This window comes from Tachyglossus aculeatus, chromosome 27 (assembly GCF_015852505.1).
Source record: "Tachyglossus aculeatus isolate mTacAcu1 chromosome 27, mTacAcu1.pri, whole genome shotgun sequence".
NCBI classification, from domain to species: domain Eukaryota; kingdom Metazoa; phylum Chordata; class Mammalia; order Monotremata; family Tachyglossidae; genus Tachyglossus; species Tachyglossus aculeatus.
In genome coordinates this window covers 124,724-148,891 of record NC_052092.1, presented here as the reverse complement: position 1 = coordinate 148,891, position 24,168 = coordinate 124,724, and the positions used below count along the sequence as shown (strand labels likewise).

The 24,168-nt window shown below is 49.2% G+C and overlaps 1 protein-coding gene across 1 annotated transcript; it reads left to right on the top strand.

Annotated features, from left to right (window-relative positions):
- Positions 1-1,245: 1,245 nt before the first annotated feature.
- Positions 1,246-21,302, top strand: LOC119946613 (lipocalin-like). Its single transcript, XM_038768025.1, has 7 exons — positions 1,246-1,443; positions 2,722-2,861; positions 10,797-10,873; positions 18,257-18,370; positions 18,859-18,960; positions 19,719-19,744; positions 21,123-21,302. The coding sequence occupies exons 1-6, from the start codon at positions 1,333-1,335 to the stop codon at positions 19,742-19,744; spliced, it is 570 nt and encodes a 189-aa protein (XP_038623953.1). The 5' UTR covers positions 1,246-1,332; the 3' UTR covers positions 21,123-21,302.
- Positions 21,303-24,168: the final 2,866 nt, after the last annotated feature.

Below are 24,168 nucleotides of genomic sequence, written 5' to 3'. Positions count from 1 at the left end.
GTGAAGTGACTTGTCCAAATTCACACACCTGAGAGTTGGCAGGGCCGGAATTTGAACCCATGACCTCTGACTCCAAAGCCCGGGCTCTTTCCACTGAGCCACACTGCTTCTCTACCTGGAGGCAACAGTGGCTCTGAAACTTGTCTGCTGTGTGTCCTTGGACACTTGTCTGCTGTGTGTCCCTGATCACCGTGTATCCTCCCCAGCGCTTAGAACAGTGCATTGCACACAGTAAGCACTTAACAAATCATCATCATCATCATCATCATCAATCGTATTTATTGAGTGCTTACTGTGTGCAGAGCACTGTACTAAGCACTTGGGAAGTACAAATTGGCAACATATAGAGACAGTCCCTACCCAACAGTGGGCTCACAGTCTAAAACAAATACCAAAATTAGTATTGTTATTATTATTACAGTGCCTGGCACATAGTAAGCGCTTAACAAATACCATTATTATTACAAGTTAATTAGGTCAGATACAATCCCAGTCCCGCACAGGGCTCCCCTTCCAAACAGGAGTGACAACAGGTATCCCCACTTTATACACGAGGAAACTGAGGCTCAGAGACTTGCCCGAGCTCACAAAGCAAGCAATTGGCAGAGCTGGAATTAGAATTCAGGTCCTTCTGGCTGCCAAGCCTGTGCTCTCTCCATCGAGCCACGCCGCTTCTCGACTCTCTTTCCCTGCCAGGGGCCGGGACCGGGCTTTTCCAAGGAAGGGGGAGGTTGCCGGCTACGAGATTTGTCCTGAAGGGCCGCGGTGGGAGCGTGGGGCTGACTTCTCTCCAGAGGTGGATCAGCATCATCATCAATCGTATTTATTGAGCGCTTACTATGTGCAGAGCACTGTACTAAGCGCTTGGGAAGTACAAATTGGCAACATATAGAGACAGTCCCTACCCAACAGTGGGCTCACAGTCTAAACCTTGTATCCCCCCCAGCGCTTACAACAGTGCTCTGCCCGTGGATGTCCCAGCTGCTTCTACTTGGGCTGGTCCTGGGGCCCTGAGAGGGATGAGGTGACCGGACAGCTGCGGGGAATCTCAAAGGAAAACACTGGTAGGGCCGGGGGCTGGGAATGGGCCCAACTCCCATGCGGTCTTTAGAGCTGGCCCCTGACGGCCTATCCGCTCTCTCTCTCCCTCTCTTTCTCTCCCCCAACTTTCGGTTGCATAACCCTGCCTCTGTGGGGGGTGGGGGCTGGCCTCCTCACTTTTAAGCTGGTTGGGTGCCAAGCCGGGGCCATAAATAGGGAGTCTGAGGCTTTCTCTCATCACTCGAGTTCCCGCCTCCGCCCCTATCCAGTGCACCCAGGGACCGGATCAGGATGGCCATCTGGCTAAACGTTGGGCTGAGCCTCCTCTGTGTCCTGCCGACCCAGGCTCAGAGCGAGTCTCCCCCGGCTATTCCGGTGCAGCCCAATTTCCGACAGGATGAGGTAAGCGGGAGCCCCGGATCTCTTGGGAGAACAGGCTGGGCCCGCGCTGGTCATGGGGGAGTGGAGATGGGACAGAAGGAGGGACAGGGAGGTAAAAGACAGGATGCCAAGGAGGGCGACTCGCGTCCTCTCTTTGAGCGCCTTCTTTGGTATGTCCCCCTGGGTGATGCATCGTGTGACACCGCTCACAGCCCGGGTGGGGGGAGTGGGGGTGTCCTGCACTCTTTCTTTTAACCCCTCACTCGTCCTCCTTCCCCTCCTTTTTATTTCTTTTTCATGATGTTTGTTAAGTGCCCACTCCATGCCGGGCACTGTCCTAAGCGCTGGGATAGATACGAGAGAATCAGACTGGACACAGTCCCTCTCCCACCTGGGGCTCCGTCTAAATTGGGGTTAGGAGGATATAATCCCCATTTTACAGCTGAGGTAACTGAAGCACAGAGAAGTTAAGTGACTCATCCCAGGTCCCACCGTAGACAGGGAGCATCGTGGCCTTCTTCTAGACTGTGAGCCCACTGTTGCGTAGGGACCCTCTCTATATGTTGCCAACTTGTACTTCCCAAGCGCTTAGTACAGTTCTCTGCACACAGTAAGCACTCAATAAATACGATTGAATGAACAAATACAGCAGTGGCCTGGTTCTGATCCCCGTTTCACCACTTGCCTGCTCTATGATATTGGACAAGTCACTGAACATCTCTGTGCCTCAGTATCCCCTACTGTAAAATGGGGATTTAATACCTGTTTTCCCTCCTTCATAATATAATAATAATAGCATTTATTAAGTGCTCACTATGGTCAAAGCACTGTTCTAAGTGCTGAGGTGGTTACAAGGTGACCGGGTTGTTCCACGCGGGGCTCACAGTCTTAATCCCCATTTTTACAGATGAGGTCACTGAGGACCAGAGAAGTGAAGTGACTCGCCCAAAGTCCCACAGCTGACAATTGGCAGAGCCGGGATTTGAACCCGTGACCTCTGACTCCAAAGCCCGGGCTCTTTCCAGTGAGCCAGGCTGCTTCTCCACTTCATAGACTATGAGCCCTATGTGGGACAGGGACTGTGTCGAACCTGATTATCTTGAGTTGCCCCAAGCATTCAGAACGGCGCTTGACATATACTAAACACTTAACAAATACCATAAAAGAAGTGGCGGAGTGGGAATGAGAACCCAAGTCTCCCTCCTCCTCCTGCTCCTCCGCTCCCGGGCCCGGAGTCTGGTGGTTCCCTCCCCTGGTGCCCAGGGCCCCGACCTGGACATTGAAGAGGTTTGTTTGCAGTTTACAGGAAAGTGGTATAGCATTGGCATGGCCTCCAACTCCCAGTGGTTTAAGGACAAGAAGCACCTCATGACCACATGCGTCTCCATCGTGAGCCCTGTGGGGGACGGCAACCTGAACCAGACTTCCACCTTTCCTAGGTATGAGCCTCCCTTCCCTCCCCTCCAATCCCCTCCCCCTGGGAGAGGGGTTACTTCCCGGTGTTTGCCTTCTTCCTAACATTTCAGCCTGCTGTCTCCTCCCACCCTGGTCCCTTGAGGGAATTCCTAACAAATTATCATCAGGGTATTTGTTAAAACGCTTACTATGTGTCAAGAACTGTTTTAAGTGATGGGGTAAAGTCAGTCAGTCTGGACACAGTCCCTGTCTCACATGGGACTCCCGATCTAAATAGGACGGAGAGCAGGTATTGAATCCCCATTTTACAGATGAGGAAACTGAGGCCCAGAGAAGGTCCACGGCAGGCAAATGGCAGAACTGGGATTAGAATCCAGGTCCTCCCTCTCAGGCCACCCTGTGTGTCGCCCCCCCCCCCCCCCCAACCAACTCTCTGCAGCTCCTGGATTAAGGCCAGGAAACCTCCTAACCAGCCCTACTTTCCTCATCCTTCGACTCAGGTTTGGATTTCAACCAGAAGCAGCATGGCTTAGTGGACAGCATGCAGGACGGGGGGCCAAGATCACCACGGGGTGACCCTGGGCAAGTCACTTTGCATCTCTGGGCCTCAGTTTCCTCATCGGTAGCCTGCTATTGGATAGGGACCGTCTCTATATGTTGCCAACTTGTACTTCCCAAGCGCTTAGTACAGTGCTCTGCACACAGTAAGCGCTCAATAAATACGATTGAATGAATGAATCTGTAAAATGGGGATTCAAAACCTGTCCTCCCTCCCATTTAGACTGTGAACCCCACTTGGGACAGGGACTCTATGTAGTGCAGAGGAAGCAGTTCACAAACACCACGGTTATTATTATTAACTTCCAAACGGAGGAAGGCAGGGCTTGTCAATCGGTCCTCCAATCGGTGGTATTTATTGGTCGCTTAGTGTGTGCAGAACACTTTACTAAGCACTTGGGAGAGCAGAACACAACAGAGCTGGTAGACACGTTCCACGCCGGTAATGAGCTTCCAGAGTAGAGGGACGGAAGAGCTCCCTGGGGTGCAGAAGGGCAGAGCAGCACGGCTTAGTGCTGCCAAGGGATTGTGCTTAGTGCTGCTAGGGATTGTATGTTCTAATCCCGGCTCTGCCAATTTATCTGTTGTGTGACCTTGGCAAGTTTACTTTACTTCTCTGGGCCTCAGTTACCTCATCTGTAAAATGGGGATTAAGACTATGAGACCCACGTGGGACAACCTGATTATGTTGAATCTACCCTAGAGAACAGTGCTTGGCACATAGTAAGTGTTTAACAAGCACTATTATTATTAGCTCCTCCCCCTTCTTCCCTGCAGCCGCAAAGCAGCAAGGGAGCATCCAATATCAATGTGGGTGATCACCCAGTCATTCCCCACCCTGGTTCCATTTTTTGACATTGATCTCCTGCTGCATTCCCACAGAAGCTACTGATTTCCCTCTCTCAGTCTGCCCTGCCTTAATTCCTTTCCTTTCCTTTCCTTTCCTTTCCTTTCCTTTCCTTTCCTTTCCTTTCCTTTCCTTTCCTTTCCTTTCCTTTCCTTTCCTTTCCTTTCTTTCCTTTCCTTTCCTTTCCTTCTTTCCTTTCCTTTCCTTTCCTTTCCTTTCCTTTCCTTTCCTTTCCTTTCCTTTCCTTTCCTTTCCTTTCCTTCCCTTCCCTTCCCTTCCCTTCCCTTCCCTTCCCTTCCCTTCCCTTTCCTTTCCTTTTCAATCTTTCTTCCTTTCTTTCTTTCTTTCTTTCTTTCTTTCTTTCTTTCTTTCCTTCCGATTTATTAAGCGCTTACTGTGTGCAAAGCACTGTACTAAGTGCTTGGGAGAGGAAAATATAACAACAAGCAGACTCATTTCCTGCCCACAGTGAGCTCACAGTCTAAAGGGGGAGACAGACATCAATATACTTATGTAAATAAATAAATTACAGATATATACAAAGATGCTTTGGAGATAGGAGGGAGGATGAATGAAGGAGCAAGTCAGGGCGACACAGCAAAGAGTGGGAGAGGAGAAGAGGAGGGCTTAGTAAGGGAAGGCTTCTTGGAGGAGATGGGCTTTCAATAAGGCTTTGAAGTGGGGGAGAGCAATTATCTGTCTGACACGAGGAGGGAGGGCATTCCAGGCCAGATGTAAGATGCTGGCGAGAGGTCAGCAGCGAGACGAGATGGAGGTACAGTGAGAAGGTTAGCATTAGAGGAATGAAGTGGACGGGCTGGGTTGTAGTAAGAGTAGCGAGGCGAGGTAAGATGGGGTGAGGTGATTAAGTGCTTTAAAACCAATGATGAGGAGTTTTTGTTTGCTGCGGAGGTGGATGGGCAACCACTGGTGTTTCTTGAGGAAGGGGGAAACGCGGTCTGAACTTTTTTGAAGGAAAATGACTCGGGCAGTAGAATGGAATACTAACTGGAGTGGGGAGAACCAGGAATCAGGGAGGTCAGCTAGGAGGCTGATAAAAATAATAATAATGATGATGGCATTTATTAAGCACTTACTATGTGCAAAGCACTGTTCTAAGCGCTGGGGAGGTTACAAGGTGATCAGGTTGTCCTATGGGAGGCTCCCAGTCTTCATCCCCATTTTACAGATGAGGTCACTGAGGCACGGAGAAGTGAAGTGACTCGCCCAAAGTCACACAGCTGACAATTGGCAGAGCGGGGATGAATAGGGGAGGCGGGGCGGGGGGGGGCGGGGGCCTGAGGAGGGAGTTAAATGTCTGGAACAACCGATGAGGGCGATGGGCACGGGTGTCAATAAGGGTGGAGAAATAGTTTTGCCGGGCCGAGAAGAGGGCAGAATTAAAGCACTTTTAGACAGTCTTTTAGACTGTGAGCCCACTGTTGGGTAGGGACTGTCTCTATATGTTGCCAATTTGTACTTCCCAAGCGCTTAGTACAGTGCTCTGCACACAGTAAGCGCTCAATAAATACGACTGATGATGATAAACCTGAAGTGGACAAAATCAGCCTGATATATAGATTTCCATCAACCACGCTCTGCAGGTTGTGCACAAGAATGAAGGAGGGGGACTGCAGAGGTGATCCGGATTCCGATCGGGGCCTGGCTGGGATCCTAACTGCCGGCCGGTCCTCCCTCCATCCTCCCCTGACGGTGACCTTCGGTCTCCCCTCTGGGGATGCGCAGAGAGGGCCGACTGAGGCTTCTCCTTTCCACCCTCTGTTCACTCCGGACAGAGGAAGAGTCTGCTTCCCGGAGGGGCCTGGGAATCCCTGGTGCAGGCTTATGGGCTACGGGATACTGCAAGTGGGGAGCAGAGTGGAATCTCCAGGGGGAAACTTGCATGGTTCTTCGAAACCTCCAAAGGGACTCCATTGCCTCGTGAAAAACAAAAGGTTTGGCCCATTGGCTTCAAGATTCTTCCTCATTTGGCTTCTCTGGCCTGTCCTAGGCTCTAAGCTTGTTGTGGGCAGGGAAAATCTCTGTCAACTCTCTCATATTGTACTCTTCCAAGCTCTTAGTTCAGTGCTCTGCACCCAGTAGGTGTTCAATAAGTACTATTGATGGATTAATTGATTTATCTGCGCCCTTCTGCACTTCTGTTCTAGCATGTGTTATTTTTGCCTCCAAAGAGAAGCTCCTAATTGTCTCTGCTCTGGACTCTCTCCCCCCGACCCACTGTCCACACATTTCCCCGGGCCTGTAACACCCTGTTTGCTCTCTCAGTTTCCCCTGAGTAGAAATAATAATCATCAAAAAATGTGACATTTTTTAAGCACTAAGAGCCTAGCACTGTACGAAACACTGGAATCCACACACAGTAAGTGCTCGATAAATAAGATTGACTGTCTGTCTGGGATAGATGCATGATAATCAGGTCAGTCACTACCCCTGCCCCATTTTGGATTCACCATCTAAATAATAATAATAATAATAATAATACTTATGGCATTTGTTAAGCACTTATTACACACTGGGCAGTGTACTAAGAGCTGGAGTAGATACAACCAAATCCGGTTGGACATGTGGGGCTCACAGTCTCAATCCCCATTTTACAGATGAGGGTACTGAGGCCCAGAGAAGTGAAATGACTTTCTCAGGGTCACACAGCAGACAAATGGCAGAGACGGCATTAGAACCCGTAACCTTCGGACTCCCGGGCCCATGGTCTAGCCACTACACCGAGTTAATCCCCATTTTACAGATGAGGATACTGAGACACAGAGAAGTTAAGGGGACCTGCCCAAGATCTCACAGCAGGCAAGCAGCAGAGCCAGAATTAGATCCCAGGCCCTCGGACTCCCGGACTTGGGTTTTCCACTAGGGTACATGTCTCTTCTCTCCTTCAAGCTCCTTCTAGAATGTCTTCTACTCCATGACTTTGGGTAAGTCACTTCACTTCTCTGGGCCTCAGTTCCCTCATCTGTAAAATGGGGATGAAGAGTGGGAGCCCCCCATGAGACAACCTGATCACCTTGTAACCTCCCCAGAGCTTAGAACGGTGCTTTTAACACAGTAAGTGCTTAATAAATGCTATTATTATTATTTTATTATTATTATTATTATTATTATTATTATGAGGCATCCCCTGATTAATCACTCCACTTTCTCATCAACTCTCATAATAATGATACTAATGTTGGTATTTGTTAAGCACTTACTATGTACAAAGCACTGTTCTAAGCACTGAGGGGGGATATGAGGTGATCAGGTTGTCCCACGTGGGGCTCACAGTCTTATTCCCCATTTTACAGATTTGGTAACTGAGGCCCAGAGAAGTTAAGTGACTTGCCCGAAGTCACACAGCCCAAAGACACACAGTCATCCCATCCACTCTCTCTGCAGGCACGGATTTTCCGGTTTATCGATTCATTAGCCTCTATTTTTTGTCTCTGCTGGGGTCCTAGCCACTTGTCTTCTGTGTGCTTTGGGGAAGTCACTTCACTTCTCTGTGCCTCTGTTCCCTCATCTGTAAAATGGGGATTAAGACTGTGAGCCCCACGTGGGGCAACCTCATCAATTGCCCCCGGTCCCCACTCTTTGCTGGGTCGTCAATGAACGACGCATCTCCCCAGTTCAACAGTAAATTCCTTGAAGGTAGGGATCATCCTTTTATCACTTTCATCATGAATCCAAGTGCCATGCTCTGTCCACCGACATGGTTCCCCCCAAGCCTTCCCTTGCCCCCCACTCCCCACAGCCCAAGGGGAGCACCATCCCACCATCTTCTAGACTGTGAGCCCGGAGGGACCATCTCTATACGTTGCTGACTTGTACTTCCCAAGCGCTTAGTCCAGTGCTCTGCACACAGTAAGTGCTCAATAAATACGATTGAATGAATGAACTACCAACATTATTAACATTATTATTTTTATTTCCCTCTGCCACTCCCTGGGACAGCCCTCCAATCCCCGCCCTGGGCATCCCAGTGGTGGGAGGATCAGAGGAAGGGAGAAAGGCTCAGGATGGGATGGGGAAGGCGGGCAGCAGTGGCATGCTGCTTCAGCCGCCGGGGCAGGATGGCGGAAGGTACCCAGAAACAGAGCAGGAGAGGCCACTGTGACAGTGTTTGGCTATGGGGTGGTAGCTATGAGCAGTTTAGGGGCTTTCTGTTCCCTCAGTGAGTCTGAGAGACCAGGGCGGGTGTTGGGTTGGCAAGTGACTCGGAACTTGGCTTCTGGGAGCTAGAAAGTGGCTGATGGCTTATGTTGCCAACTTGTACTTCCCAAACGCTTAGTACAGCGCTCTGCACACAGTAAGTGCTCAATAAATACGATTGATTGACTGATTGATTGATGGACTGGGCTGACCGGACTGGATCAGACTGGAGCGACCCCGAGCTCCTAACCCCGGCTCCACGGCCTCTTCTGTCTGCCGTCCACCGTGGTCCCAGGCCACTGCTGCCTGCCATCCCCCATCCCATCCTGAGCCTTTCTCCCTTCCTCCGATCCTCCCACCATTGGGATGCCCAGGGCGGGGATTGGAGGGCTGTCCCAGGGAGTGGCAGAGGGAAATAACAATAATAATGTTAGTAATGTTGGTATTTCATTCATTCAATCGTATTTATTGAGCGCTTACTGGGTGCAGAGCACTGGACTAAGTACTTGGGAAGTACAAGTTGGCAACATATAGAGACGGTCCCTACCCAACAACGGGCTCACAGTATTTGTTAAGTGCTTACTATGTGCCAAGCACTGTTCTGAGCTCTGGGGTAGATACAAGGTTGGCCCACATGGGGCTCACAGTCTTCATCCCCATTTTCCAGATGAGAGAATTGAGGCCCAGAGAAGCTAAGCGACTTGCCCAAAGTCATACAGCCAAGTGGAGGAGCCGGAATTAGAACCTTCCCAGACTGAGCCCCCTCCTTCATTTCCCCCTCCTTCCTTTCCCCATCCCCCACTTACCTCCTTCCCCTCCCCACAGCACCTGTATATATGTATATACGTTTGTACGGATTTATTACTCTATTTATTTATTTTATTTGTACATATTTATTCTATTTATTTTATTTTGTTAATATGTTTTGTTCTGTTCTCTGTCTCCCCCTTCTAGACTGTGAGCCCACTGTTGGGTAGGGACCATCTCTATATGTTGACAACTTGTACTTCCCAAGCGCCGAGTACAGTGCTCTGCACACAGTAAGCGCTCAATAAATACGATTGAATGAATGAATGAATGAACCCCCAACCTCTGACTCTCAAGCCCAGGCTCTTGTCACTGAGCCACGTGGCTTCTCTGAAATCTTGGGTCTGGCCTTGCCCCGCAACACCCTGAACTGTAGGATTCATTCCTTCATTCAATCGTACTTATTGAGCGCTTCCTGTGTGCAGAGCACTTGAATAAGCGCTTGGGAAGTACAAGTCGGCAACATATAGAGATGGTCCCTACGGGCTCGCAGTCTAGAAGATGGCGGGATGGTGCTCCCCTTGGGCTGTGGGGAGTCGGGGGCACGGGAAGGTTGGGGGGAGCCCGTCCCGGGATAGGGGAGAGTCCTACCCACTGCTCAACTGGTGGGGAACTGAGTCCGCGACATCACCCCATTAATGCTGTGCTTCAGTGACCCCTGATGTCACAGGCACACAGGCAAGAATTTTCCTTTCATGGCTACGAGTGTGACTATTTTAGGCCAGTTCTCTCCGAGTCTCGGGTTGAAGCCAGAGTGAGTGATCTCTGACCTCTCTGATCTCCCATCCTCGTGTCTCTCTCCACTTCAATCCATACTTCATGCTGCTGCCCGGATTATCTTTGTCCAGAAACGCTCTGGGCATATCACTCCCCTCCTCAAAAATCTCCAGTGGCTACCAGTCAATCTGCGCATCAGGCAGAAACTCCTCACCCTGGGCTTCAAGGCTCTCCATCACCTCACCTCCCTTCTGTCCTTCTCCAGCCCAGCCCGCACCCTCCGCTCCTCCACCGCTGATCTCCTCACCGCACCTCACTCTCGCCCATCCCGCCATCGACCCCCGGCCCACGTCCTCCCCCGGGCCTGGAATGCCCCCAATCCCTCTGCCCATCCGCCAAGCTAGCTCTCTTCCTCCCTTCAAGGCCCTGCTGAGAGCTCACCTCCTCCAGGAGGCCTTCCCAGACTGAGCCCCTTCCTTCCTCTCCCCCTTGTCCCCCTGTCCATCCCCCCATCTTACCTCCCTCCCTTCCCCACAGCACCTGTATGTATGTATATATGTTTTTACATCTTTTTTACTCTATTTATTTATTTATTTAATTTATTTGTACATATCCATTCTATTTATTTTATTTTGTTAGTATGTTTGGTCTCTGTCTCCCCCTTTTAAACTGTGAGCCCACTGTTGGGTAGGGACTGTCTCTATATGTTGCTAATTTGTACTTCCCAAGTGCTTAGTACAGTGCTCTGCACATAGTAAGCGCTCAATAAATACGATTGATGATGATGATAATGATGATGATGAGTGACCTGTTGGTCAGCCTCAGCTAAATCCGCGTCTGTGTGTCTGTGCCCGGGACTGGCGGGCTTTAGGAATGACCGTTGTGAGAAGAGGACCATGCTGTTGGAGAGAACCTCACAACCAGGTCGTTTCAGCTACAAAAGCCTCCGTAAGTAGTGCTTACCCCCTTCACTCAGCACCCCAGATCCCCGCTCTGGCGCTTAATCTTGATAATTGAGACATTTGTTAGACACTTCCTGCGTGCCCAGCACTGAATTAAGCACTGGGGTAGATACAAGATAATAATAGTAATAATGATAGCATTTATTAAGTGCTTACTATGTGCCAAGCACTGTTCTAAGTGCTGGGGAGGATACAAGGTGATCAGGTTGCCCCACATGGGGCTCACAGTCTTCATCCCCATTTTACAGATGAGGGAGAAGTAAAGTGATTTGCCCAAAGTCACACAGCTGACCAGTGGCAGAGCGGGGATTTGAACCCATGACCTCTGACTCCAAAGTCCGGGCTCTTTCCACTGAGCCACACTACTTCTCATCAGATCATCAGATCATCAGAACAGAAGCAGCGTGGCTCAGTGGAAAGAGCCCACTTCTGGGAGTCATGGGTTCTAATCCCGGCTCCGCCACTTATCGACTGTGTGACTCTGGGGAAGTCGCTTCACTTCTCTGGGCCTCAGTTACCTCATCTAGAAAATGGGGATTAAGACTGTGAACCCCCCGTGGGACAACCTGATCACCTTGTATCCCCCCAGCGCTTAGAACAGTGGTTTGCATGTAGTAAGTGCTTAACAAATATTATTATTATTATTATTATTATCCATAGGGGATTCACAATCTAAGTAGGAGGGAGAGCAGGCCCCACTTCACAGATGACGAAATGGAGGCCCAGAGAGGTTGAGCGGTTTGCCCAAGGACACCCAGCAGGCATTAGAGAAGCAGTGTGGCTCAGTGGAAAGAACCTGGGCTTTGGAATCAGAGGTTGTGGGTTCAAATCCCGGCTCCCCCACTTGTCAGCTGTCTGACTTTGGGCAAGTCACTTAACTTCTCTGTGCCTCAGTTTCCTCATCTGTAAAATGGGGATTAATCAATCAATCATATTTATTGAGTGCTTACTGTGTGCAGAGCACTGTACTAAACGCTTGGGAAGTACAAGTTGGCAACATATAGAGACAGTCCCTACCCAACAGTGGGCTCACAGTCTAAAAGAGAATAATAATGATGGCATTTGTTAAGCGCTTACTATGTGCAAAGCACTGTTCTAAGTGCTGGGGGGGATACAAGGTGATCAGCTTGTCCCATGTGGGGCTCACAGAGTTCATCCCCATTTTACAGATGAGGTAACTGAGGCTCCAAGAAGTTAAGTGACTTGCCCAAGGTCACACAGCAGACATGTGGGGGAGCTGGGATTCGAACCCATGACCTCTGACTCCAAAGCCCAGGCTCTTTCCACTGAGCCACGCTGCTTCTCTGCTTAAGACTGTGAGCCCGACCTGGGGCAACCTTGATTACCTTGTATCCCCCCCAGCGTTTAGAACAGTGCTTGGCACATAGTAAGTGCTTAACAAATACCAACATTATTATTATTAGAATCCCGATCCCCTGAGTCCCGGGCCTGGTCTTTTCCCACTAGTCCGCGCTGCTTCTCTGTGTTTCGAGCTTTGGTGGGAGGATGGCAACTGTCCATAGTTTTCCTTCTTCCCACTCCTCCAGGGGCCCCTGAGCCACCCCCACTTCCTCCTCCACCTCCAGAGCCCCAGGATCATCGAGGATTAGGGATTTGAAAGGGAAAGAGGATGAGGATGAGTTACTGAAGCCTGCCTGGCCACAGCCCACTGGCAACAGCACCACAGGCCCCAGTGTATGCCGGGCGGGCAGGGCGGGAAGCTGAGAGACTCCTGAACCAAGGTCTTGGCCTGAGCACGCTCAGATAATAATAATAATAATCATTATTATTATTATTCCTCTCCCCCTCCCCATCCCCCCGCCCTACCTCCTTCCCCTCCCCACAGCACCTGTATATATATATATATATATATATTTGTACAGATTTATTACTCTATTTTACTTGTACATATTTACCTCCCCATCCCCCCTCCCTACCTCCTTCCCCTCCCCACAGCATCTGTATGTATATTTGTACAGATTTATTACTCTATTTTACTTGTACGTATTTACTGTTCTATTTATTTTATTTTGTTAATATGTTCTGTTTTGTTGTCTGTCTCCCCCTCCTAGACTGTGAGCCCGCTGTTGGGTAGGGACTGTCTCTATATGTTGCCAACTTGTACTTCCCAAGCACTTAGTACAGTGCTCTGCACACAGTAAGCACTCAATAAATACAATTGAATCAATGAATGAATAATAATGATGGCATTTGTTAAGCGCTTACTACGTGCAAAGCACCATTCTAAGCGCTGGGGGAGATAAAGGTGATCAGGTTGTCCCACGTGGGGCTCACAGTCTTCATCCCCATTTGACAGATAAGGTCACTGAGGCTCAGAGAAGTGAAGTGACTCGCCCAAGGTCACACAACAGACGCTCCTTTAAGGCATCTGAGGACGCAGCAGGGCTCAGTGGATTGCACATGGTCCTGGGAGTCAAAAGGACCTGAGTTCTAATCCCTGGTCTGCCACATACCTGCTGTTTGACCTCAGTCAAGTCACTTCTGTGCCTCAGTTACCTTATCTGTACAATGGGGATGTGTGTGAATCCCATGTGGGACAGAGACTGTGTCCATCCTGAATAACATTTATCTTCCCCACAGCTTAGAACAGTGCTTGGCACATAGTAAGTGCTGAACATGTACCTGAGCCGACCTTCCAGACCGTGAGCCCACCTTCTAGACTGTGAGCCCACTGTTGGGTAGGGACCGTCTCTATATGTTGCCAACTTGTACTTGCCAAGCGGTTAGTACAGTGCTCTGCACACAGTAAGCGCTCAATAAATACGATTGAATGAATGAATGAATGTGGGTTCTAGACTGTGAGCCCATTTTTGGGTAGGGACCGTCTCTATATGTTGCCAACTTGTACTTCCCAAGCGCTTAGTCCAGTGCTCTGCACACAGTAAGCGCTCCATAAATACGATCGAATGAGTGAATGAATGAATGTGGGGGAGCCGGGATTAGAACCCATGACCTCTGACTCCCGAGCCCACGCTCTTTCCACCGAGCCACGCTGCTTGGATTTCCAACTCAGGGGAGAAGAGGGGAAGGGACAGGTAGGGGGGATTAGAGAGTAGGGGGCAAGATGAAGAGGGGAGGGGTGAGAGGAACAGGGGAGGGGGCAGGAGCAGAGACTCAGGAGCAGGGTGGAGGGCATTCGGAAAAAGGGGCAGGGAACAGGGGGTAGGGGGTAATAATAATGATGGCATTTGTTAAGCGCCTACTATGTGCAAAGCACTGCTCTAAGCGCTGGGGAGGATACAAGGTGATCAGGTTGTCCCACGGGGGGCTCACAGTCTTAATCCCCATTTTGCAGATGAGGAAACTGAGGCACAGAGAAGTTAAGTGACTTGCCCATATAGAGACGGTCCCTACCCAACAAAACGGGCTCACAGTCTAGAAAGCACTGTTCTAAGCACTGGGAAGGTTACAAGGTGATCAGACTGTCCCCCGTGGGGCTCACAGTCTTCCTCCCCATTTTCCAGATGAAGGAACTGAGGTCCAGAGGATAATGCTAATGCTAATAATAATAATAATAATAATAATAATAATAATAATAATAGTATTTGTTAAGTGCTTACTATGTGCAAAGCACTGTTCTAAGCACTGGGGGAGGTTACAGGGCGATCAGGTTGTCCCACGGGGGGCTCACAGTTCTAATCCCCATTTTCCAGATGCGGTGACTGAGGCACAGAGAAGTGAAGTGACTTGTCCATATAGAGACGGTCCCTACCCAACAAAACGGGCTCACAGTCTAGAAAGCACTGTTCTAAGCACTGGGAAGGTTACAAGGTGATCAGACTGTCCCCCGTGGGGCTCACAGTCTTCCTCCCCATTTTCCGGATGAAGGAACTGAGGCCCAGAGGACAATAATAATAATAATAATAATAATAATAATAATAATAATAATAATAATAATAATGGTATTTGTTAAGCGCTTACTATGTGCAAAGCACTGTTCTAAGCACTGGGGGAGGTTACAGGGCGATCAGGTTGTCCCACGGGGGGCTCACAGTTCTAATCCCCATTTTCCAGATGTGGTGACTGAGGCACAGAGAAGTGAAGTGACTTGCCCATATAGAGACGGTCCCTACCCAACAACAGGCTCACAGTCTAGAAAGCACCGTTCTAAGCACTGGGAAGGTTACAAGGTGACCAGACTGTCCCACGTGGGGCTCACAGTCTTCCTCCCCATTTTCCAGATGAAGGAACTGAGGTCCAGAGGATAATAATAATAATAATAATAATAATAATAATAATAATAATAATGGTATTTGTTAAGCGCTTACTATGTGCAAAGCACTGTTCTAAGCCCTGGGGGAGGTTACAGGGTGATCAGGTTGTCCCACGGGGGGCTCACAGTTCTAATCCCCATTTTCCAGATGTGGCGACTGAGGCACAGAGAAGTGAAGTGACTTGCCCAAAGTCACACAGCTGACAAGTGGCGGAGCCGGGATTTGAACCTTTGACCTCTGACTCCCAAGCCCGGGCTCTTTCCATTGAGCCACGCTGTTTCTCTAAAGAGCGGGGGCTTGGGAGTCAGAGGTCATGGGTTGATGAAGATAGCATTTGTTAAGTGCTTACTACGTGCCAAGCACTGTTCTAAGCGCTGGGGGAGATACGAGGTGATCAGGTTGTCCCACATAGGGCTCACAATCTTAATCCCCATTTTACAGATGAGGTAACCGAGGCACAGAGAAGTTAAGTGACTTGCCCAAAGTCACACAGCTGACGAGTGGCGGAGCTGAGATTAGGGCTTGGGAGCCAGAAGATGTGGGTTCTAATCCCTGCTCTGCCACTTGTCTGCTGTGTGACCTTGGGCAAGTGGGAAGAGCCCCGGCTTTGGAGTCAGAGGTCATGGGTTCAAATTCTGGCTCTGCCACTTGTCAGCTGTGTGACTTTGGGCAAGTCACTTCACTTCTCTGGGCCTCCGTTACCTCATCTGTAAAATGGGGATTAAGACTGTGAGCCCCTCATAATAATAATAATAACGGCATTTATTAAGCGCTTACTATGTGCAAACCACTGTTCTAAGCACTGGGGGGAATACAAGGTGATCAGGTTGTCCCACGTGGGGCTCACAGTCATAATCCCCATTTTACAGATGAGGGAACTGAGGCCCAGAGAAGTGAAGCGACTTGCCCAAAGTCACACAGCTGACAAGTGGCGGAGCCGGGATTTGAACCCATGACCTCTGATGACTCCAAAGCCCATGCTCTTTCTGCTGAGCCACGCTGCTGTCCCTCATGGGACAACCTGATCACCTTGTAACTTTCCCAGTGCTTAGAACAGTGCTTTGCACATAATAAGCACTTAATAAATGGCATTATTATTATTATTATTATTCTCCAGCGCTTAGAACAGTGCTTTGCACATAGTAAGCACTTAATAAATGCCACCATTATTATTCTCCAAGCCTCAGTTCCCTCTTCTTTAAAATGGGGATTGAGAGTGTGAACCCCACACGGGACAACCTGATTACTTTCTATCTTCCTCGGAAGCAGCGTGGCTTAGAGGAAAGAGCAGGGGCTTGGGAGTCAGAGGTCGTGGGTTCTAATTCTGACTCCACCACCTGTCAGCTGTGTGACTTTGAGCAAGTCACTTCACTTCTCTGTGCCTCAGTTACCTCATCTGTAAACTGGGATTAAGACTGGGAGCCCCACATGGGAGAACCTGACCACCTTGTATCTATCCCAGTGCTTAGAACAGTGCTTGGCACATAGGAAGTGCTTAACAAGTACCATCATGTTTATTATGATTATTGTCCCTGTTGGCTATCTCCCTGGAAGATTCCATTTCTGTCTCAGGGATGGCGATGCCCCATTTGAATCCGATCGTGGTTGAGAAGGGTCTTGGCAGATTCTCACAATCTGGGAAAGGCTGCATCCGTGGGCCCTCGATTTCCATCAACCGATAAGTAATTAGAATAATAATAATTAGGGTATTTGTTAAGCGCTTACTATGTGCCGGGCACTGTACTAAATGCTGGGGTGGATACGAGCAAATCGGGTTGGGCGCAGTCCCTGTCCCACGGGGGGCTCACAGTCTCAATCTCCATTTTACAGATGAGGCACAGAGAAGTAAAGCGACTGCCCGAGGTCACACAGCAGACAAGTGGCAGCGTGGCTTAGTGGAAAGAGCCCGGGCTTGGGAGTCAGAGGTCATGCGTTCTAATCCTGACTCCGCCATTTGTCTGCTGTGTGACTTCGGGCAAGTCACTTCACTTCTCTGTGCCTCAGTTATCTCATCTGTAAAATGGGGATGAAGACTGTGAGCCCCATGGTGGCCTTCCCAGACTGAGCCCCCTCCTTCCTCTCCCCCTCCTCCTCCTCCCCATCCCCCCCCACCTTACCTCCTTCCCCTTCCCACAGCACCTGCATATATGTATGTATAGATTTATTACTTATAGATTTATTATTTACTTATTTATTTTATTGTACATATTTATTCTATTTATTTTATTTAAATGTTTTGTTTTGTTGTTCATGAATGAATGAATGAATGAATGAATGAAAAGTAGGAGGGACAACAGTTATTAAATCCCCACTACAGTTAGTAGACATCATCCTGGTCTTTGAGGAATTTCCAGTCCACTGTGTGCAGAGCACCGTAGTGGGTGCTTGGGAGAGTCCAATAAAGTTAGTCATTCATTCATTCATTCATTCAATCGTATTTATTGAGCACTGACTGTGTGCAGAGCACTGCACTAAGCGCTTGGGAAGTACAAGCTGGCAACATATAGAGACGGTCCCTACCCAACAGCGGGCTCACAGTCTACAAGGGGGAGACAGGCAACAGAACAAAACATATTAACAAAATAAAATAAATAGAATAAATATGTACAAATAAAATAAATAAATAGAGTAATAAATACCTACAAACATATATACATATATACAGGTGTTGTGGGGAGGGGAAGGAGGTAAGGCGGGGGGATGGGGAGGGGGAGAAGGGGGAGATAGTCGACGTGATTCCTGCCCTCAAAGAGCTTACCCTCTGTGGTACGCAGAAAGCACGGTTTTGAGCACTTGGGAGAGTACAGTAGAGTTAGCAGGCGTGATCCATGCTCTGGAAGTTTACAATCCCGGGGATGTACAGTTCAGAGAAGTACCTCCCAAACTTTCATGGCCTACAGAATCATCACCCAGAGCTTCTCACTGGCTACCACACAGGTGGGTCTCCACCCTGATGAGGGGGCCGGGGAGACTGGGAGGCCATCTGATGCCCAGTTTGGCAATTTGATGCTCCCTCTGCAACTACAACTGGGGATAAAGAGGGGAAAGGACTGGGATTTCAGGTTACCTTGGATTGGGACCGGGGATGGGGACTGGATGGCCCCCGTAAGAGCTCTTGTCCGTGTTTCCTCCAGGGTGGGGCAGTGACCATGAAGTCCGGGTGGTGGAAACCAACTACGATGAGTATGCAGTGATGTTCACGACGAAGTCCAAAGGTTCTGGGAATTTCAGCATGGCCATTCTCTACGGTACGTGCCCCAAGCTCTCCCCTTGGCCGGCTCTGGAGAGTCCAATTTTCACCCAGGACATGAGAATAATAATAATGGTAATGGCATTTATTAAGTGCTTACTATGTGCAAAGCACTGTTCTAAGCTCTGGGGAGGTTACAAGGTGATCAGGTTGTCTCACGGGGGGCTCACAGTCTGAATCCCCATTTTACAGATGAGGTAACTGAGGGCCAGAGAAGTTAAGTGACTTGCCCAAAGTCACACAGCTGACAATTGGCAGAGCCGGGATTTGATCCCATGACTTCTGACCCCAAATATGAACCTGCCCCGAAGCGAAAGCAATTTCAGTTAGACGGGAGCCAGCGTGGTCAGACTGTACGGCCCGGGGAAGATCCGTCTGCAAAAACTTTTTCAAAAGAAGTACCGGGCCGCTGATCCACGGTCATTTGGGTTTGGCCCGATGACCTCTCCGAGGCCTTTATCTCCTGATTCCATTTTGCTTTCTTAGGTCGGAGCAAAGACTTAAGACCTGAGCTGAAGAAGAATTTCATCGAGTTTGCAAAGTCTCAAGGCTTCACAGATGATTCTATTATCTTCCTGCCAAAGACTGGTAAGGACGCTAGGGAAGATTAGGGCCTCAGATAAGATAAGGATAGAAGCAGGGTAAGGCAGAGATATAGGAACTGGGGAAGATGTGAAAGTGGCAGGGAGCCACAGGATAATTCTGGAATTTTCTGGACGTCCCTACCCCCTCACAATCCTCCCTTGCCGGAGGGAAGAAATCCTGGTGTGTTAGAATCTTCAGTGGAGGCTGATGGACGAGTCTGAGGATTTTTGTTTTCTCCCTCTGTGTTAGGAAGGTCAGGGTTAGACACTGTAATCAGTCTGCTAACAAATCTGAATTAATCCACTGGGGCCCCAGCCCTGATCCAGGCCAGAGAGTCGATGCGGGGCGGGTTATGGTTTAATCCCCATCCGACTGCCTGACACCTTGATAAGAATTCTCCTTGTACAAAGTTCTCGCCTTGAATAAAAACATTCTCCAAAAGGGGAATTTTCAAAATGGGGGTTGGGAAATGCTGTATCCTTCTGAGGTGCGACCATTTGAGGAGTCCCACACCTCTAAATCTTCCCTTCCTCCATCTCTCCCTCCCTTCCCCCCTCCTATGTCCCTATGGGTCCCGAACCTTGGGAGGCCCCTAAGGAAGGACCTAAGAGGTGGATTTGGGGGTTCACTCCATCCTAAACAACCTGCCACCTCACAGAAGCTAATCAGAGCTCCCCAGATCCCGGCTTCCCGATGAGGATGGTTTTCTACTGGCTACACTCTATTTGCAAATTGTGTGTGTGTGCTTTTTATTTCCCCAGACAAGTGCATGGAGGAGACCGAATGAGTGAGTATCCTGGATTCACTGAGGTTTGCTAGGCCCTCCCCGATCCCTCTAGGGTGGCCACTCCTGCTGATCTTCTTGCTGCAGGGCTTCTGATCTAATAATAATAATCATGGTATTGTTGAGCGTGTGGTATGTGCCAAGCACTGTACTAAGCGCTGGGGGTGATACAAGATTATCAAGTCTGATAGAGTCCCCATCCTTCATGAGGCTCACTGTTTAAAGGGGAGGGTGAACAGGCACTGGGTCTCCCTTTCACAAATGAGGAAATGGAGACACAGAGACCTTAAGTGACACAGCAGGTGAGGGGTGGAACCGGAATTAGAATCCAGGTCCTCCGACTCTCGGGCCTGGACTCTTTCCATTACGCCACAATGCTAGTCCCCTGTGTCTCCTGGGCCAGAGCTCGTAGCTCCTGGGGAGAGGGCAGGGAAGGGACAAGCAGGCCTCCCCGTCTCCCAACCGCCTGAATTCATTTAATTGTATTTATTGAGCGCTTACTGTATGCACAGCACTGTACTAAGCATTTGTAAAGTACAATTCAGCAACAAATAGAGACAATCCCTGCCCACAACGGGCTCAAAGTCTAGAAACGGGGAGACAGGCATCAAAACAAGTGAACAGGCATCAGTAGCATCAATATAAATAGAATGATCTATATATACACATCATTAATACAAATCAATAGAATTATAAATATAATAATAATAATAATGGCATTTATTAAGTGCTTCCTATGTGCAAAGCACAGTTCTAAGTGCTGGGGAGGTTACAATGTGATCAGGTTGTCCCACAGGGGGCTCACAGTCTTAATCCCCATTTTACAGATGAGGGAACGGAGGCCCAGAGAAGTGAAGTGACTCGCCCAAAGTCACACAGCTACACAAGTGCTGTGGTAGAGAAAAGGGAGTGAGATGGGGCAATGGGGAGTGGAGAAAAAGGGGGGCTCAGTCTGGGAAGGTCTGCTGGAGGAGGTGAAACTTCGGTCGGGCTTTGAAGGGGGAAGTGCGATTGTTTGGAGGATTTGAGGAGGGAGGGCAGCCCAGGCCAGCGGTAGGACGTGAGCCGGGGGTCGACGGCAGGATAGGTGAGAACGAGGCCCAGTAGACTGTGAGCCCACTGTTGGGTAAGGACTGTCTCTATATGTTGCCAATTTGTACTTCCCAAGTGCTTAGTACAGTGCTCTGCACATAGTAAGCGCTCAATAAATACGATTGATGATGATGAGGAGGTTAGTGGCACCAGAGGAGCGGAGTGTGCAGGTTGGGCTGGGGAAGGAGAGAAGGAAGGTGAGGTAAGAAGGGGCGAGGTGATGGACAGCTCTGACGCCGATAGTGAAGAGTTTTTGCTTCAATCATCTCCATTCCCTCCTCCTGCCCAGGTCTGGCTGTGAAACGATGCCGTCGACCTCTGCCCCCGAAGACTCTCGCTAGGTCCGGATCCACCTCGAATGGAACAAGCTTTTCGGGTCCCCTGCCGGGACCTCCAGCCCCGACCCCATCGCCGCCCCCTTGGCTTGCTGCTTCACCCTGTGACTCCCCAAATAAAGAGATGAACCTTACGCGACAACCCCTGATTTCAATCAGTGGTACTCACTGGGTCTCAGAGAAGCAGCGTGGCTCAGTGGAAAGAGCCCGGGCTTTGGAGTCAGAGGTCATGGGTTCAAATCCCGGCTCTGCCACTTGTCAGCTTTGGGTAAGTCACTTCACTTCTCTGGGCCTCAGTGACCTCATCTGGAAAATGGGGATGAAGACTGTGAGCCCCCCGTGGGACAACCTGATCACCTTGTAACCTCCCCAGTGCTTAGAACAGTGCTTTGCACATAGTAAACAATAAATGCCATTATTGTTATTATTATAAGGCTCATTGTGTGCAGAGCATTGTACTAAGTGCTTGGGAGATTATATTATAGTAGGGTTGGTCGACGCATTCCCTGCCCACAACGAGCTTACGGTCTAGAGGATTTCTGTGTCTCCTCCAGTGCATAGACCGGCGCCTGTCCCCTCTCTCTGTTTCGGTCACCCAACCGAAATGGTCTAGTGGTGGTCAAAAACAAGCAAGGCCATCGGAGAGTGGTGGGTGGATTTTTAAGTTTCTGCTTTCTCTCTTGGGTCTCAGTAAGCGCTCAATAAATACAGTGGAATGAATGAATCTTAGAAACTAGGGGCAGCTGTGTGCAGAACACTGTACTAAGCGCTTGGGAAGAACAAATCGGCAACATATAGAGACTGTCTCTACCCAACGACGGGCTCACAGGCTAGAAGGGGGAGACGGACAACAAAACAAAACTTCTGCACCCACCACATCTCCTGCTCTGAAGAATCCATTTCTCTTTCCCCACTGTGCTCTTTCCTTTCACTCTTCTGTACTGTGAGATTCACTGAGAAGCAGCATGGTTCAGTGGAAAGGGCCCGGTCATGGGTTCTAATCCTGGCTCTGCCACTTGTCTGCTGTGTGACTCTGGGCAAGTCACTGCACTTCTCTGGGCCTCAGTTCCCTCATCTGTAAAATGGAGATGAAGACTGTGAGCCTCACATGGGACCACCTGATGACCTTGTATCCCCCCCAGCGCTTAGAACAGTGCTTGGCACATAGTAAGCGCTTAACGAATACTAACTACTAACTACTAAACAAATACTAAAATACCCCATTTTCCAGATGAGGTAACTGAGGCCCAGAGAAGTTAAATGACCTACCCAAGGTCACACAGCTGACAAGCAGCGGAGCGGGGATTAGAACCCCTGACCTCTGACTCCCACAGCTGTGTGACTTTGGTCAAGTCACTGCACTTCTCTGGGCTTCAGTTACCTCATCTGGAAAAGGGGGATGAAAACTGTGAGCCCCACGTGGGGCCACCTGATTACCTGGTATCTACCCCAGCACTTAGTACAGTGCTCTGCACACTGTAAGTGCTCAATAAATACGATTGAATGAATGAAGGGCGGGAGGGAAGGAGGAGGTCAAAGGAGAACTCTGTCCTACTGGACTTGAGCAAAGACTGTTGGGGGGTTTTCCTGTCCCAGCAATAATCACTGTGCTCTTTGCCAAGCATTTCCTAAGTGCTAAGTGTTGGGGTAAGTACACGCTAATCAGATTAGGTTCAGTCCCTGACCGACCTGGGGCTCACGATCTAATGGGAGGGAGAACAAGTGTGTAATCCCCAATTGAGGAAACTGAGGCCCGGAGAAGCCCAACATCACCCTACAGGCAAGTGTCAGAGCCAGGATTATAACCCGGCTCTCCTGTGCTCTTTCCACGAGCCCACACTGCTTCCCCACACCAGAAGTAGGTTAAAAAGGCCTGCCTGGTTGGGTGAGCTCTGTTTCCTCCATTTCATAGAAAGCACGGTTTTTAATCCATTTTCTTAGGCCAGATTCCTCTTGGGCCCTACTCTCTAGTCTCTCCCTTTTCCTCTTCTTTCTCTTCCTCCACAAAATGCTATGACTGTTCAAAGTTCACACAGGTCCCTGCTCTGATAATCACTTACTGTGAGACCGTCTCTGTATCTCAGTTTCCCCAGCTGGCCAAAAAATGAGGATTCATTAGTTGCTCTCCCTCCTACTTAAACTGCGAGCCCCACGTGATACAGGGACTAGGTCTGACCTGCTCAAATTGTTTCTACCCCAGTGCTCTGAACAATGTTCATCACATTGTTAGGGCTTAACAAATGTAATAATAATGATGATGATAAAGCAGAAGTATAGAAGGATAAATCAGTACAGAGGGAAGCAGCATGGCTCAGTGGAAAGAGCATGGGTTTGGGAGTCAGAGGTCAGGGGTTCAAATCCCAGATCTTCCAATTGTCAGCTGTGTGACTTTGGGCAAGTCACTTAGCTTCCCTGTGCCTCAGTGACCTCATCTGTAAAATGGGGATTAAGACTGTGAGTCCCCCGTGGGACAACCTGATCACCTTGTAACCGCCCCAGTGCTTAGAACAGTGCTTTGCACATAGTAAGTGCTTAATAAATGTCATTATTATTATTATTAGAGAGCACAGGACTAGGCAGTTGGGAGAGTATGAAAGAATTAAAAGTCACCATCCCTGTCCCCAGAGAGCTAACCCGGAGACAGACAGGGATCAATTCCCAAAAAGAAGAGGGAAAAGAAAGCATTGGTATGTAGTTGAGAACATACAGGGAATCAGCATGGCTCTGTGGAAAGAGCACGGGCTTGGGAGTTGGAGATCATGGGTTCAAATCCCAGCTCCATCGCTTGTCAGCTGTGTGACTTTGGGCAAGTCACTTAACCTCTCTGTGCCTGTTACCTCATCTGTAAAATGGAAATTAAGATTGTGAGCCCCACGTGGGACAACCTGATCACCTTGTATCCACCCCAGCGCTTAGAACAGTGCCTTGCACACAGTAAGTGCTTAACAAATACCAAAATTATTAATTATCACGCAGGATAGATGCAGGTATGTAAATTGA

Excerpts from the sequence above, each read along its gene's own strand:
- LOC119946613 (XM_038768025.1), top strand. The coding sequence starts at position 1,333 with ATGGCCATCTGGCTAAACGTTGGGCTGAGCCTCCTCTGTGTCCTGCCG. Across the intron at positions 1,444-2,721 it reads CCAATTTCCGACAGGATGAG|TTTACAGGAAAGTGGTATAG; the intron begins GTAAGCGGGAGC and ends GTTTGTTTGCAG. Across the intron at positions 2,862-10,796 it reads CAGACTTCCACCTTTCCTAG|GAATGACCGTTGTGAGAAGA; the intron begins GTATGAGCCTCC and ends GGCGGGCTTTAG.